The 16,780-nt window shown below is 42.1% G+C and overlaps 1 protein-coding gene across 2 annotated transcripts in view; it reads right to left on the reverse strand.

Annotated features, from left to right (window-relative positions):
- The window catches only part of LOC106603746 (double C2-like domain-containing protein beta), a 189,396-nt gene that overhangs the window by 45,418 nt on the left and 127,198 nt on the right, over nt 1–16,780 (reverse strand). For both annotated transcript variants that reach the window (XM_014197801.2, XM_014197802.2), the window contains one exon: nt 5,333–5,442. In XM_014197801.2, coding sequence (XP_014053276.1) covers nt 5,333–5,442 — 110 coding nt within the window. The remainder of the gene's footprint in view (nt 1–5,332; nt 5,443–16,780) is intronic.

The following is a 16,780-nucleotide window of genomic DNA, read 5'->3' on the forward strand; positions in this document are numbered from 1 at the left end:
GGAATGTGATGAAAGAAATAAAAGCTGAAATAAATCATTCTCTCTACTGTTATTCTGACATTTCACATTCTTAAAATAAAGTGGTGATCCTAACTGACCTAAGACAGGGAATTTTTACGAGGATTAAATGTCAGAAATTTTGAAAAACTTAGTTTAAATGTATTTGGCTTAAGGTGTATGTAAACTTCCGACTTCAACTGTATCAACATATGGATAAACTCATACAGGTTGAAACAAAGTCCTGGATGAACATAGGAACTCTGATGTAGAGTACATTGATCTAGCCTGGTCCCAGATCTGTACAGTACATGTGCCTGTACATGTGCCTCAGTCAGCTCCTTCTGACACAAGACCATGGTGATTGCCTACGGAGCTGTGAAGGGAACGGCACCTCCATACCTTCAGGCTCTGATCAGGCCCTACACCCAAACAAGGGCACTGCGTTCATCCACCTCTGGCCTGCTGGCCCCCCTACCTCTGAGGAAGCACAGTTCCCGCTCAGCCCAGTCAAAACTGTTCGCTGCTCTGGCACCCCAATGGTGGAACAAGCTCCCTCACGACGCCAGGACAGCGGAGTCAATCACCACCTTCCGGAGACACCTGAAACCCCACCTCTTTAAGGAATACCTAGGATAGGATAAAGTAATCCTTCTAACCCCCCCCCTTAAAAGATTTAGATGCACTATTGTAAAGTGGTTGTTCCACTGGATATCATAAGGTGAATGCACCAATTTGTAAGTCGCTCTGGATAAGAGCGTCTGCTAAATGACTTAAATGTAAATGTAATGTTGTTATGCCATATTAAGAATGATAGTGAGAGGAGAGGAGTTAGTTAAAGCTCATACAGACCTGGGATGATGGTAGAGTACATATTTTCCATGACACATTTGCCCCTGACAAATGTTTTGCTTATGTACTGTATAGTATACACTGCTCAAACAAAAAGGATGGAAGACACCTACACTTATTAATTTTTTTTGAAATTGTCATTATTTATGGCTAATTAACTCATCAGGGTGATCAGTAAACCACTAATGCTAATTAGCTGTTAGTAAAGATTTTTTTGTCATTAGTGTCATATACAGCTACTGATGGGCCAAATGACCTTTGTGATGGGCGGCATTATCATGCACCATCACTCATTCACTTGTTTAACCTAATTGGTGCTAGCCTGGTCCCAGATCTGTTTGTGCTATCATATTTGGCATAACAAGGAGTTGGCATGATAGCACAAACATATATGGGACAAAGGGTGTATTCATTAGCGCACACCATAGCAAAACGTTTTGCAATGGAAAATGTTTTGCTATGAAAACAAGAGTTTTTGTTGGACAAATTCAGGTAGGTCCCTTTCCGTTTTGTTCCATTTGCTTCTGTTGTTCCTATTGAATACACACACAACAGGCTAAACAGGAGCTGCTACTCTGCATTCATCATTATCACTTTATAGGGGTTCAGTGGAGTTTAATCAATTGATGACTAGGGGATGGAGGGTGGGTGTGTGAGTCACAGTGCTGATGCTCCTTTATGGCAGGGGTGATATCACTGGGTGAATGGCAAACATTCTACTATGTCATACTAGCAACAACAACAAAAACTCTGGGTGATTGACAGTTAATTATAATCCCACAGACTATGTGTTTGGATTTAGGAGACCTCTTTTGCCACCTCCCTACTTCAAGCTGTCAAGTGGCAAACACCTGTCCCAGGAGTGTACCATGCTCATGGTCACCTTAAGCAGTTGGTTTCCTCCCAACACTTCAGCTGCTAACTCATTAAATCCGCTGACACAAACGAGAGGGTGGTTTACAAAATGTGCAGCGAATAGAAGTCAGCCGCAACAAAATCTGGATCCTGGAATGGAAAACACTAAGGCATTACACAAACAGTTTTAAGAGTCAATGCTTGGCAAGTCACGGGTAACAAATCCCAAACTCTACAATATTGCAGAGCACTCAGCAACGCGATTAAAGCCCCACTAACAGGATAAACACTGTGACAAAGAGGCGGAGGATGAAGGATGATGTGCACTCTGTTGAGGAACAAGTGTCTCTTTTTCACGTCATTGACTCTTGACAGAATTATGCGTGCAATCCCGCCCTTGACACCATTAGAAGTTGATTAAAAGGAGACTGCATGAATGGATAAAACAGATTTAAGCCTACAAAATTGTACTTGATTCCTTTTGTGCCTAGGGTAAGAGACACATGGTGACCTCTTCACAATTGTGGTCGTGTTAGCAATCAAAATTGGACCCAATCAATTCAAATTTTATTAGTCACATGCGCTGAATAAAACAGGTGTAGACCTTACAGTGAAATGCTTACTTACAAGCCCTAACCAACAATGCAGTTTAAAAAAGATACGGGTAAGAATAAGAAATAAAAGTAACAGGTAATTAAAGAGCAGCAGTAAAATAACAACAGTGAGATGATATACAGGGGGGTACCGGTACAGAGTCAAGGTGCGGGGGCACCGGTTAGTTGAGGTAATATGTACAGTTGAACTCGGAAGTTTACATACACTTAGGTTGGAGTCATTAAAACTCGTTTTCAACCACTCCAAAAAATGAGTGTTAAAATCTATAGTTTTGGCAAGTCGGTTAGGACATCGACTTTGTGCATGACACAAGTCATTTTTCTAACAATTGTTTACAGACAGATTATTTCACTTAAAAATCACTATCACATTTCCAGTGGGTCAGAAGTTTACATACACTAAGTTGACTGCCTTTAAACAGCTTGGAAAATTCCCGAAAATGATGTCATGGCTTTAGAAGCTTCTGATAGGCTAATTGACATAATTTGAGTCAATTGGAGGTGTACCTGTGGATGTATTTCAAGGCCTACCTTCAAACTCAGTGCCTCTTTGCTTGACATCATGGGAAAATCAAAAGAAATCAGCCAAGACCTCAGAAAATAATTGTAGACCTCCACAAGTCTGGTTCATCCTTGGGTGCAATTTCCAAACGCCCGAAGGTACCATGTTCATTTGTACAAACAATAGTACGCAAGTATAAACACCATGGGACCATGCAGCCATCATACCGCTCAGGAAGGAGACGCGTTCTGTCTCCTAGAGATGAACGTACTTTAGTGCGAAAAGTGCAAATCAATCCCAGAACAACAGCAAAGGACCTTGTGAAGATGCTGGAGGAAACGGGTACAAAAGTTTCTATATCCACTGTAAAACGAGTCCTATATCAAAATAACCTGAAAGGCGGCTCAGCAAGGAAGAAGCCACTGCTCCAAAACCGCCATAAAAAAGCCAGACTACGGTTTGCAACTGCACATGGGGACAAAGATCGTACTTTTTGGAGAAATGTCCTCTGGTCTGATGAAACAAAAATAGAACTGTCTGGCAACAACGACCATCGTTATGTTTGGAGGAAAAAGGGGGAGGCTTGCAAGCCGAAGAACACCATCCCAACCGTGAAGCACAGGGGTGGCAGCATCATGTTGTGGGGGTGCTTTGCTGCAGGAGGGACTGGCGCACTTCACAAAATAGATGGCTTCATGAGGAAGTAAAATTATGTGGAGATATTGAAGCAACATCTCAAGACATCAGTCAGGAAGTTAAAGCTTGGTCGCAAATGGGCCTTCCAAATGGACAATGACCCCAAGCATATTTCCAAAGTTGTGGCAAAATGGCTTAAGGACAACAAAGTCAAGGTATTGGAGTGGCCATCACAAAGCCCTGACCTCAATCCCATAGAAAATGTGTGGGCAGAACTGAAAAAGCATGTGCGAGGAGGCCTACAAACCTGACTAAGTTACACCAGCTCTGTCAGGAGGAATGGGCCAAAATTCACCAAACTTATTGTGGGAAGCTTGTGGAAGGCTACCCAAAAACTTTGACCCAAGTTAAACAAATTAAAAGGCAATGCTACCAAATACTAATTGCGTGTATGTAAACTTCTGACCCCCTGGGAATGTGATGAAAGACATAAAAGCTGAAATAAATCACTCTACTATTATGCTGATATTTCACATTCTTAAAATAAAGTGGTGATCCTAACTGACCTAAGGCAGGGAATTTTTACTAGGATTAAATGTCAGGAATTGTGAAAAACTGAGTTTAAATGTATTTGGCTAAGGTGTATGTAAACTTCCGACTTCAACTGTACATGTAGGTAGAGTTATTAAAGTGACTATGCATAGATAACAACAGAGGAAGGATTAGAAGGATTACTATATCCTATCCCAGGTATTCCTTAAAGAGGTGGGGTTTCAGGTGTCTACGGAAGGTGGTGATTGACTCCGCTGTCCTGGCGTCGTGAGGGAGCTTGTTCCACCATTGGGGTGCCAGAGCAGCGAACAGTTTTGACTGGGCTGAGCGGGAACTGTGCTTCCGCAGAGGTAGGGGGGCCAGCATGCCAGAGGTGGATGAACGCAGTGCCCTTGTTTGGGTGTAGGGCCTGATCAGAGCCTGAAGGTACGGAGGTGCCGTTCCCCTCACAGTTCCGTAGGCAAGCACCATGGTCTTGTAGCAGATGCGAGCTTCAACTGGAAGCCAGTGGAGTGTGCGGAGGAGCGGGGTGACGTGAGAGAACTTGGGAAGGTTGAACACCAGATGGGCTGCGACGTTCTGGATGAGTTGTAGGGGTTTAATGGCACAGGCAGGGAGCCCCGCCAACAGGGAGTTGCAGTAATCCAGACGGGAGATGACAAGTGCCTGGATTAGGACCTGCGCTGCTTCCTGTGTAAGGCAGGGTCGTACTCTGCGAATGTTGTATAGCATGAACCTACAGGATCGGGTCACCGCCTTGTTGTTGGCGGAGAACGACAGGGTGTTGTCCAGGGTCACGCCGAGGCTCTTAGCACTCTGGGAGGAGGACACAATGGAGTTGTCCACCGTGATGGCGAGATCATGGAAAGGGCAGTCCTTGGCCCCAATGACATACTGGGCCGTTCGCACAACCCTCTGTAGTGCCTTGCGGTCAGAGGCCGAGCAGTTGCCATACCAGGCAGTGATGCAACCAGTCAGGATGCTCTCGATGGTGCAGCTGTAGAACCTTTTGAGGATCTGAGGACCCATGCCAAATCTTTTCAGTCTCCTAAGGGGGAATACATTTTGTCGTGCCCTCTTCACGACTGTCTTGGTTTGCTTGGACAATGTTAGTTTGTTGGTGATGTGGACACCAAAGAACTTTAAGCTCTCAACCTGCTCCACTGCAGCCCCTGAGAATGGGGGTGTGCTCGGTCCTCTTTTTCCTGTAGTCCACAATCATCTCCTTTGTCTTGATCACGTTGATTAACGTGATTCCAACGTTTTGATTGAATTTAAATGTAAGCAGGCTAGGGGTTAGAATATGGAGACAGAAGATGATTACCTGAGTGTTTTGCGGACCATATCCTCATCGGTGATACCATAGTAGGTCAGGGTCTCGCTCCAGATGGGGTTGAGGGTGTTGCGCAGGGTCTTGGTGCGAAGCTTATTGGCCTGACAGAGTGAGTGAGTGAGTGAGTGAGTGAAAGAGTGAAAGAGTGAGAGAGTGAGAGAGTGTGAGAGAGTGTGAGAGAGAGCATGAGCAAGAAATAAAGAGAGAAAGCAATAGAGAGGGAGAAAGATATTGTGATTAGGTATTGACCTTCGACCTCCACTCCATCATAGGCTGACAATGACACATAGGGCACAATAGAAGTCATTATTAGGTCACAGAAGTCGGGTTTTCCATGCAGAGCCTGTGGTGGAATGGTAACACTCCTGGCTCTAACACATAATATACGACCCCAGATAGGGCTGTGGTGGTCATGAAATTTTGTCAGACGGTTATTGTCATGCAAATGCCTACAGGCCTCACAGTAATTGACCGTGAATTAACATAAACACGTTTGGAACATCTACAATTTAAGAAAGTATAATAACTCCATTTAATATACACCATCACAATATATCCATTATTTATTTTAGGCAGGTCTAAAGAAATAATGCTTACTACAGTCGTGGCCAAAAGTTTTGAGAATGACACAAATATACATTTTCACAAAGTTTGCTGCTTCAGTGTCTTTGGATATTTTTGTCAGATGTTACTATGGAATACTGAAGTATAATTACAAGCATTTCATAAGTGCCAAAGGCTTTTATTGACAATTACATGAAGTTGATGCAAAGAGTCAATATTTGCAGTGTGGACCCTTCTTTTTCAAGACCTCTGCAATCCGCCCTGGCATGCTGTCAATTAACTTCTGGGCTACATCCTGACTGATGGCAGCCCATTCTTGCATAATCAATGCTTGGAGTTTGTCAGAATTTGCGGGGTTTTGTTTGTCCACCCGCCTTTTGAGGATTGACCACAAGTTCTCAATGGGATTAAGGTCTGGGGAGTTTCCTCGCCATGGACCCAAAATATCAATGTTTTGTTCCCCAAGCCACTTAGTTATCACTTTTGCCTTATGTCAAGGTGCACCATCATGCTGGAAAAGGCATTGTTCGTCACCAAACTGTTCCTGGATGGTTGGGAGAAGTTGCTCTTGGAGGATGTGTTGATACCATTCTTTATTCATGGCTGTGTTCTTAGGCAAAATTGTGAGTGAGCCCACTCCCTTGGCTAAGAAGCAACCCCAGACATGAATGGTCTCAGGATGCTTTACTGTTGGCATGACATGGCTGATAGTAGCGCTCACCTTGTCTTCTCTGGACAAGCTTTTTTCCGGATGCCCCAAACAATCGGAAAGGGGATTCATCAGAGAAAATGACTTTACCCCAGTCGTCAGCAGTCCAATCCCTGTACCTTTTGCAGAATATCAGTCTGTCCCTGATGTTTTTTCTGGAGAGAAGTGGCTTCTTTGCTGCCCTTTTTGACACCAGGCCATCCTCCAAAAGTCTTCGCCTCACTGTGCGTGCAGATGCACTCACACCTGCCTGCTGCCATTCCTGAGCAAACTCTGTACTGGTGGTGCCCCGATCCCGCAGCTGAATCAACTTTAGGAGACGGTCCTGGCGCTTGCTGGACTTTCTTGGATGCCCTGAAGCCTTCTTCACAACAATTTAACCGCTCTCCTTGAAGTTCTTGATGATCTGATAAATGGTTGATTTAGGTGCAATCTTACTGGTAGCAATATCCTTGCCTGTGAAGCCCTTTTTGTGCAAAGCAATGATGACGGTACGTGTTTCCTTGCAGGTAACCATGATTGACAGAGGAAGAAGAATGATTCCAAGCACCACCCTCCTTTTGAAGCTTCCAGTCTGTTATTCGAACTCAATCAGCATGACAGAGTTATCTCCAGCCTTGTCCTCATCAACACTCACACCTGTGTTAACGAGAGAATCACTGACATGATGTCAGCTGGTCCTTTTGTGGCAGGGCCGAAATGCAGTGTAAATGTTTTTGGGGGATTCAGTTCATTTGCATGGCAAATATTAATTGCAATTTATTTGATCACTCTTCATAACATTCTGGATTATATGCAAATTGCCATCATACAAATTGAGGCAGCAGACTTTGTGAAAATGTGTGTTATTCTCAAAACTTTTGGCCACGATTGTACATGTTATCTGGCTAGGCTCCATGCCATAGGCTGTAGGCTAGTTCATTTAGCAGACAAGATAAGCTTATGACTCATGTGCCATTATTTTATATTATATGATTTTATACACTGAACAAAAATATAAAACACAACATGCAACAATTTCAAAGATTTGACTGAGTTAATCAATCAATTAAAATAAATAAATTAGGCCCTGATCTATGAATTTCACATGACTGGGAATACAGATATGCATCTGTTGGTCACAGATACCTTAAAAAAAACGTAGAGGGGTGGATCATAAAATCAGTCAGTATCTGGTGTGACCACCATTTATTTGCCTCATGCAGCGCAACATATCTCTTTCGCATAGAGTTGATCACTCCTTTTCACTAGTCACCTTAATAATGCCACTTTAATAATGTTTACATATCTTGTGTTACTCATGTCATATGTATATACTGCATTCTATACTATCTATTGCATCTTAGCCTATGCCGCTCCGACATTGCTCATCCATATATTTATATATTCTTATTCCATTCCTTACTTAGATTAGTTATTTGTTCTGGAATTGTTAGATATTATTTGTTCGATATTGCTGCACTGTCAGAACTAGAAGCACAAGCATTTCGCTACACTCACTATAACATCTGCTAACCATGTCTATGTGACCAATACAATTTTATTTTACTTGAGGCTGTTGATTGTGGCCTGCGGAATGTTGTTCCACTCCTCTTCAATGGCTGTGTGAAGTTTCTGGATATTGGAGGGAACTGGAGCATGCTGTTGTAAACGTTGATCCAGAGCATCCCAAACTTGCTCAATGGGTGACATGTTTGAGTATGCAGGCCATGGAAGAACTGGGACATTTTCAGCTTCCAGGAATTGTGTAAAGATCCTTGCGACATGTGACTGTGCATTATCATGCTGAAACATGAGGCGATGGCATCAGATGAATGGCACAACAATGGGCCTCAGGATCTCATCACGCTATCACTGTGCATTCAAATTGTCATCGATAAAATGCAATTGTGTTTGTTGTCCATAGCTTATGCATGCCCATACCGTACAGTTGAAACCGGGATTCATCCGTAAAGAGCACACTTCTCTAGCCAGCCAGCAGGCATCGAAGCTGAGCATTATCCCACTGAACTCGGTTTCGACGCTGAACTGTAGTCAGGTCAAGACCCTGGTGAGGACGACGAGCACGCAGATGAGCTTCCCTGAGAAGGTTTCTGACAGTTTGTGCAGAAATTCTTTGGTTGTGCAAACTCACCTTATTGTGAAATACTTACTTACAAGCCCTTAACCAAAAACGCAGTTAAGAAAAATAAGAGTTAAGAAAAGATTTACTAAATAAACAAATGTAAAAAATAAATAAAAGAGCAACAATAAAATAACAATAACGAGGCTATATACAGGGGGTGCCGGTACCGAGTCAATGTGCAGGGGTACAGGTTAGTCAAGGTAATTGAGGTAATATGTACATGTAGGTAGGTGTAAAGTGACTATGCATAAATAGAAGCCGGATGTGGAGGTGTCACGTTCTGACCAGTAAAGGGGTCTATTTGTTATTGTAGCTTGGTCAGGACGTGGCAGAGGGTATTTGTTTTCATGGTTTTGTGTATGTGTTTAGATAGAGGGATATTTTGTGTAGAGTGTTTCTGGGGTTTATTGGTGTAAGTGTCGATGTAAAGGGGGTAGTTGATTTAGGTGGTTCGGGGTGTGTGTGTATTGTAGAGGGGTATTTGATTTATGTGTTCCGGGGTGTTGGGTATGTTCTTGTGGTTGTATTTCTAAGGGGCTGTTCTAGTTTTGTATTTCTGTGTTGGCCTGGTATGACTCTCAATCAGGAACAGCTGTACATCGTTGTTGCTGATTGAGAGTCATACTTAGGTTGCCTGTTTTCACCTGTTAGTTTGTGTGAGATTATGCTGTGTATAGCTTTGTGCCTTACCGGCCTGTTATTCGGCGTTGTGTATACGTGTTTGTTTTGGGTTTTTCCTTCTTTGTCCCAATAAAAGAAGATGAGTGTACATATTCCCGCTGCGTTTTGGTCCTCTCCTTATGACTACCGTGACAGGAGGTCCTCGGCTGGCGTGGTTACAGTGTGAGGCTGGTTGGACCTACTGCCAAATTCTCTAAAACAACGGAGGTGGCTTATGGTAGAGAAATTCAAATTAAATTCTCTGGCAACAGCTTTGGTGGACATTCCTGCAGTCAGCATGCCAATTGCACACTCCCTCAAAACTTGAGACATCTGTGGCTTTGTGTTGTGTGAAAAATTTTAGAGTGCCCTTTTATTGTCCCCAGCACAAGTTGCACCTGTGTAATGATCATGCTGTTTAATCAGTTTCTTGATATGCCACACCTGTCAGGTGGATGGATTATCTTGGCAAAGGAGAAATGCTCACAAACAGGGATGTAATCTAATTTGTACACAAAATGTTGTGTGAATCAAAAGTTTTTGGTGTCTTTTTCAGCTCATGAAACATGGGAACAACACTTTACATGTTGCTTTCATATTTTTGTTCAGTAGTAAGAAGAATATAATTGAACTTAGCTGAATAAAATAGAAACAATATTTTTCCAATCCCAGAGCGAGTGCGAATATGAAGTGGCTATGTTTAGCGTAAAAGTGATCAATTGAACCAGGTCCTATATGCTAGATTTAGAGTTATTTGGAAACTTTAGTTGTGAATGATAAAAACCTTAGAATGTCATAGAAATCAAAACATATATGGGCTCCATGACCCAACTATAAGATTATAAACAATTGCAAAAAAGTATTGCACTCTGTTCCTTGCCTCAGGCTGCACACAAGGTGTTATCTCATCAAGTGATCATATTTTCACCCATCAGACTTTTCTCAAATTAATCTTGTCTTTACTAATATGTAAAATTGGTTTAAGATTTAGAATGGTCCATTATCAAATGGGCAGGAACAGGGGCAGGGGAAAAATACATGTAATCCGTATGCACTCGAATAGCGAATGGAGGCCGCTTCCCATGGTTTGTTTTTCAATCATGCTGGGTAGGCTACTCCGGTTTTATATTGGAGCATGTGCTTAATATTATCAGCTGAGAAATCAATATATTAGCAGCTGGGATCCTCCTCTTTTTAGTGGTAACCATCAGAACTCTGCGTTCACACGGGATTGCATATAGAAATGTCTGGGTTTTTAAGAATCTTTATTTCACTCCACACATCAACCACTGTTTGAGGAGCATGCAGCCTCTCGCTGAGAGACAGGTGATATTCCACCCAAACTCTGTATGCTATGGGATATCCAACCCTGTTCCTGCAGCTACCCAGTGCTTAATTTGGAAAACCAAGTGAAATCTGCTTGGGAACATCGATAGTAAGATGTTTTCACAACAAAACATATTTCATTAAACTGTTGACAGCTACTCTCTCTGCGCGCTTGAGAAAGGTATGAAGGTGAGAGAAGAGGAGATGGAAACCCATGGTGGTGAGATATGCTGTAGCTAAACGTAATGTGTCAGTCTATTAATTATGAAAATATAAAAAAATCAAAGACTCATGAAAAGAAAGTTTGGAGTGTAGCATAAGGTAAACAGTCCATCCAGTATGCTAATCCAGTATACAGTTCACATATTCAAAAGGTGATTACTAGAATTTGTTTCATTTTGGAGAATATCTTAAATCTATGTTGTTGTTTTTTCTGCCGTGAGTAATATGTGGTAGGGTATTAGGCTATGTATTGTATAATGACACAATCATTATTTTAATTATGTGGGGGGGGGGGGGGGGGCTTGGGCTCATATACACTCACCGGCCAGTTTATTAGGTACCGGGTCGGTACCGAGTCGGACTGACATTTGCCTTTAGAACAGTCCATCTCATCCCAAATATTCTCTATTGGGTTGAAGTCTGGGGACTCTCAAGTAAACTGAACTAGCTGTCATGTTCCAGGTGATGTTTTTCCACTCCTCAATTGTCCAGTGTTGGTGATCATGTGCCCATTGGAGCTGCTTCTTCTTGTTTTTAGCTGATAGGAGAGGAACCCGGTGTGGTCTTCCACTGCAATAGGCCATCCGTGACAAGGGTCGACAAGTTGTGCGTTCCGAAATGCCATTCTGCACACCACTGTTGTACTTTCGATTGTATTTGCATTGGTATCAGAGTGGTTAGAGGGACAATAGAGCACTTAGTATCAAGTATCAGGCCATTAGTGACCTGATGGTCGTTAGCGAATTGGCTACTACCAATGCATGTCCAGAGTGCATAAAAGGATATTACCATGACTCAACGGTCATGTGGAATTTGACAACGGTCATGACTCATGACTGTCGGCGTGGTGGTAATACGGTCACCGCAACAGGCCTAAACCCCGAGACAAGAGTTCAATCCCCACGTCTCACCCTTCCTACTACTGTATGTCTGCTCCTCTACCATCTTCCTATCAATTTCTAATCTGTAATTCAGATTAGCAATCTTGTCTCATCTCATCCATATCAATCTCTTCTCAGGTTAAACCAGAGGTGTGAACAATTTCCCTGTTTATATGACGCGTTCTCAACTCTCGGGTGATTTCGTCAAAACCAGAATGCCACAGTAGCGACACACAAGGACAATGGCGTGCATTTCTTCTCAGACGTAGATTGCAAATGTCAGATTGCAATTAAATGAAAGAATAGGCATATCAATGCATGCTGGGAACTTAATAAGCAGGCAATTATTAATTCCAGTGGGTTCGATAAACAAAAATTTGAACAAGAAGCTTCCGTGTTGTGTTCATTTATCTTGCGGCTGTGGTGCTTTGTTTGTGCACAAGTGGTGATCTATAACTGATTACCATCTGATGTGAGAGATGCATTTAATCACAAACGACAGCCAGCGAAATATCAACCTGGCTCCCTGCCAGTGATTGAATATTTCTCAAATTAAACTAATCTACCAATATCAATCAATCAATCAATCAATGCATGCTGACTGCATTAGCTAGTTATCACCAGTGATTTACAATCAGTGCAGTTAACTTAAGGTAGGTAAGACAACCACAAATCACATACATAATGTACATATAAGGTATACATGGTTTTGGTTATCACTAGAATCTGAAAAGTAGTGCCATTGTATGGCTGCTGACTGGGGTCGATGCAGTAAGAATATAATTCCACAGTGATGAATCACACATTCAATGTCTTTACATAAGCCATTACATGAGGAAGTATCTATATTTACGGTTGCATCTGCAGCAGCAGCCTCTGGTTACTAATCTTTTGCGATAAGAGTGAGGTTGGATATTTGATTAAAATAGAGAGTTCAGTATGTCCCTTTCATCCCTACCTTTTATCTGACATGCACGTAAAAAAGAGCTGTCACATACAGTACCAGTCAAAAGGGTTTTTCTTGATTTTTACTATTTTCTACATTGTAGAATTGTGAAGACATCAAAACTATGAAATAACACAAGTGAAAATATATTTTATATTTTTCAAAGTAGCCACCCTTTGTCTTGATGACAGCTTTGCACATTCTTGGCATTCTCTCAACCAGCTTCACCTGGGATGATTTTCCAACAGTCTTGAAAGAGTTCCCACATATGCTGAGCACTGGTTTGCGCTTAGTAAGACTATCATTTGTTTTTCAACAGGACAATGACCCAAAACACACCTCCAGGCTGTGTAAGGGCTATTTGACCAAGAAGGAGAGTGATGGAGTTCTGCATCAGATGACCTGGCCTCCACAATCACCCGACCTCAACCCATTTGAGATGGTTTGGGATGAGTTTGACCGCAGAGTGAAGGAAAAGCAACCAACAAGTTCTCAGCATATGTGGGTACTCCTTCAAGACCGTTGGAAAAACATTCCAGCTGAAGCTGGTTGAGAGAATGCCAAGAGTGTGCAAAGCTGTCATCAAGGTAAAGGGTGGCTACTTTGAAGAATCTAAAATCTAAAATATATTTTGATTTGTTTAACACTTTTTTGGTGACGACATGATTCCATTTGTGTTATTTCATAGTTTTGATGTCTTGATTATTCTACAATGTAGAATTATTCTACAATGTAGAAAATAGTAAAATAAAGAAAAACCCTTGAATGAGTAGGTGTGTGCAAACTTTTGATTTATAACTGTATATGCAGTAGTATTGTATCGATACTAAAAATGCTTATATAACAATGTGTCTAAGAAGTGCAAAACATAAAACATCATACCATACTGTAACAGCACCTAAGAAACATTTAAATGCAATGCATGAACATCCGTAAGTGCTTAAGGAAAAAAAAACATATAGACGTATGCATGTCATTGGCAAACCCTTGCTTATATGTTGACTTGTGAGGAAGATGCTATGTAGCTTTTACACTGTATTGTGCTCTTTATAGAAAGTTAAGGAACAGCTCCTACCACAGAGTTCCATTGCTATGAGACACTTCACTCCACTTTAGTAATTGGAGAAGCACATTGCTTTGCAAGGTGGATTTCACAAGCCCACACGTTCTGCTAGAGAACAGTGTTGAGTTGAACAAAACAGCAAGATGATATTGTGTGTGGTGGTGAGTAATGGACAGTGAGGATGAAGAACATCTTCGATTAACTGGTGGGATTATTTGCCGCTGAGTCATCGCACATGAATGTTCCGGGGAACAAAGCCCCAGCTTATTGGTTTCCTCTCAAACAGCAGCTGATTCATTTCTGAAACGCCACACAAACAACCAGAGCACTGTGTCTATCTAACGCTCTCCAGGACCATAGGTTGACACCATTGCTAAGGCAAATTGTGTTTAGTTTTTATGAAAAGGGGAAGTGAATTACCCTCCTTTCAAATGTCATTGTTTTATTGGGACAGATATAGTGCTTAAAAAAGGGGGAAACCAATGAGAGGTGTGCAGACCGGGTTGAGGAGATCAACATGGGGATTGAAATTCTAAACTCCGTTTTTTCACAGGTCATGCACAGTATGGAGTTGGCTGCGTTAGCGCTAGACCAAACTCAGACAAAAGCAAAACAAATTTGGAGGTAAATTCTCTGGCGGCAAGTCTGTCTGGACCACTTGATGGCCGCCATTAAGGAGGAGTGAGGAACATCTGAGGCCTGTCACAGCTGCCATGTTTGTGGTGCAATTTCAGGCCCCCAAATTAAACAGTGTCCATATGCCCGATGTTCACACCCAATCAATGACCTAATAATGGTCTTAAGGAGAATTCACACGGAGGTCAAGGTGTCCAAACAGTTGGGGACAGCCTGGCTGATTAGGAAACCCTTATTTGCAGCTGCTAAGTGATTGTTGGCACGAGAGAAGGCTAGATCACGGAGACAAAGATGACAATACAACAGTATTTGTGGCCGGGAAATGGTAACATACATGTAAAAAGAACTGGCTTTATCCGCAGGTACTACACTACAATAATTTGATTAAAGGATTCAAAACCCTTGAACTGACATAATAAGTCACAGTGAAAGACTACCTGGGCTTTGGTAATGAAATAAGGTCTTGGCTTGGAAATGAATGGAAGATGAGGACGGGCTAAACTTGAGGGGGTTGGAGAGAATGGGACAGCATGCGTCATCCCTTTGAATGGACACGATCAGCATGGATAAAATTAATTGCCAACCGTCTGATAACCATAGACATAATCTGAAATTAGTAGTGGCTCAATCGCAATGCTCTCTTCACTAATTAATCAATGTAACACTCTTCCTAAACTACTTGTCGCAAGCCTGACATGACAGGCTGGGGGTATATCGATATAACTGGTGTCACTATATGATAAATGATTTGCTGCAGTAAAAACACAAGTTAAGCCAGTTTCATCAAATTAAATTGTATTTGTCAAATGCGCCTAATACAATGGGTGTGGATTTTACTGTGAAAGTACCAGTACCAGATCAATGTGCAGGGGTATGAGGTATTTGAGGTAGATATGTGTACTGAACAAAAATATAAATGCAACATGTAAAGTGTTGGTTCCATGAGCTGAAATAAAATATCCCAGAAATGTTGCATATGCACAAAAAAGCTTATTTCTTTCTAATTTTGTGCACAAATTTGTTTACATCCCTGTTAGTGAGCATTTCTCCTTTGCCCAGATAATCCATCCACCTGACAGGTGTGGCATATCAAGAAGCTGATTAAACAGCATGATCATTACACAGGTGCACCTTTTGCTGGGGACAATAAAAGGCCACTCTAAAATGTGCAGTTGTGTGTTTATGTTAATTTCTCTACCATACGCCGCCTCCAACATAATTTTAGAGAATTTGGCAGTACGTCCAACTGGCCTCACAACCGCAGACCACGTGTAACCATGCCGCCAAGGTCCTCCACATCTGGCTTCTTCACCTGTGGGATCATCTGAGACCAGCCACCCAGACAAGTGATGAAATTGTGTGTTTGCACAACTGAAGAATTTCTCTGCAAACTGTCAGAAACCGTCTCAGGGAAGCTCATCTACGTGCTCGTCGTCCTCACCAGGGTCTTGACCTGACTGCAGTTCGGAGAAGTGTGCTCTTCACAGAGGAATCTCGGTTTCAACCGTACCGGGTAGATGGCACACAGCATGTATGGTGTCGTGTGGGCGACCGGTTTGCTGATGTCAACGTTGTGAACAGAGTGCCCATGGTGGAGGTGGGGTTATGGTATGGGCATGCATAAGCTACGGACAACGAACACAATTGCATTTTATGGATAGCAATTTGAATGCACAGAGATAACGTAATGAGATCCTGAGGCCCATTGTCGTGCCATTCATCCGCCGCCATCACCTCATGTTTCAGCATGATAATGTGCAGCTCCATGTCGCAAGGATCCGTACACAATTCTTGAAAGCTGAAAATGTCCCAGTTCTTCCATGGCCTGTATACTCATCAGACATGCTCATTGGGATGCTTTGGATCGACGTGTACGACAGCGTGTTACAGTTCCCGCCAATATCCATCAACTTCGCAAAGCCATTGAAGAGGAGTGGGACAAGATTCCACAACTCACAATCAACAGCCTGATCAACTCTATGCGAAGAAGATGGTGATCACACCAGATTCTGACTGGTTTCTGATCCACACCCCTACTTTTTTTTGTTAAGGTATTTGTGACCAACAGATTCATATCTGTATTCCCAGTCATGTGAAATCCATAGATTAGAGCCTAATATACTTATTGAAATTGACTGATTTCCTTATATGAACTGTAATTCAGTAAAATCTTTGACATTTTGCATGTTGCGTTTATATTGTTGCTCAATGTACATGAAGACAGGGTAAAGTACTAGCCAATAGGATAGATAATAATATGAGTAAAATAAAGAACAGAGTAGAAGCAGCAGAGTAGCAGCAGCAGAT

Source organism: Salmo salar, chromosome ssa04, assembly GCF_905237065.1.
Source record: "Salmo salar chromosome ssa04, Ssal_v3.1, whole genome shotgun sequence".
Classification (NCBI taxonomy): domain Eukaryota; kingdom Metazoa; phylum Chordata; class Actinopteri; order Salmoniformes; family Salmonidae; genus Salmo; species Salmo salar.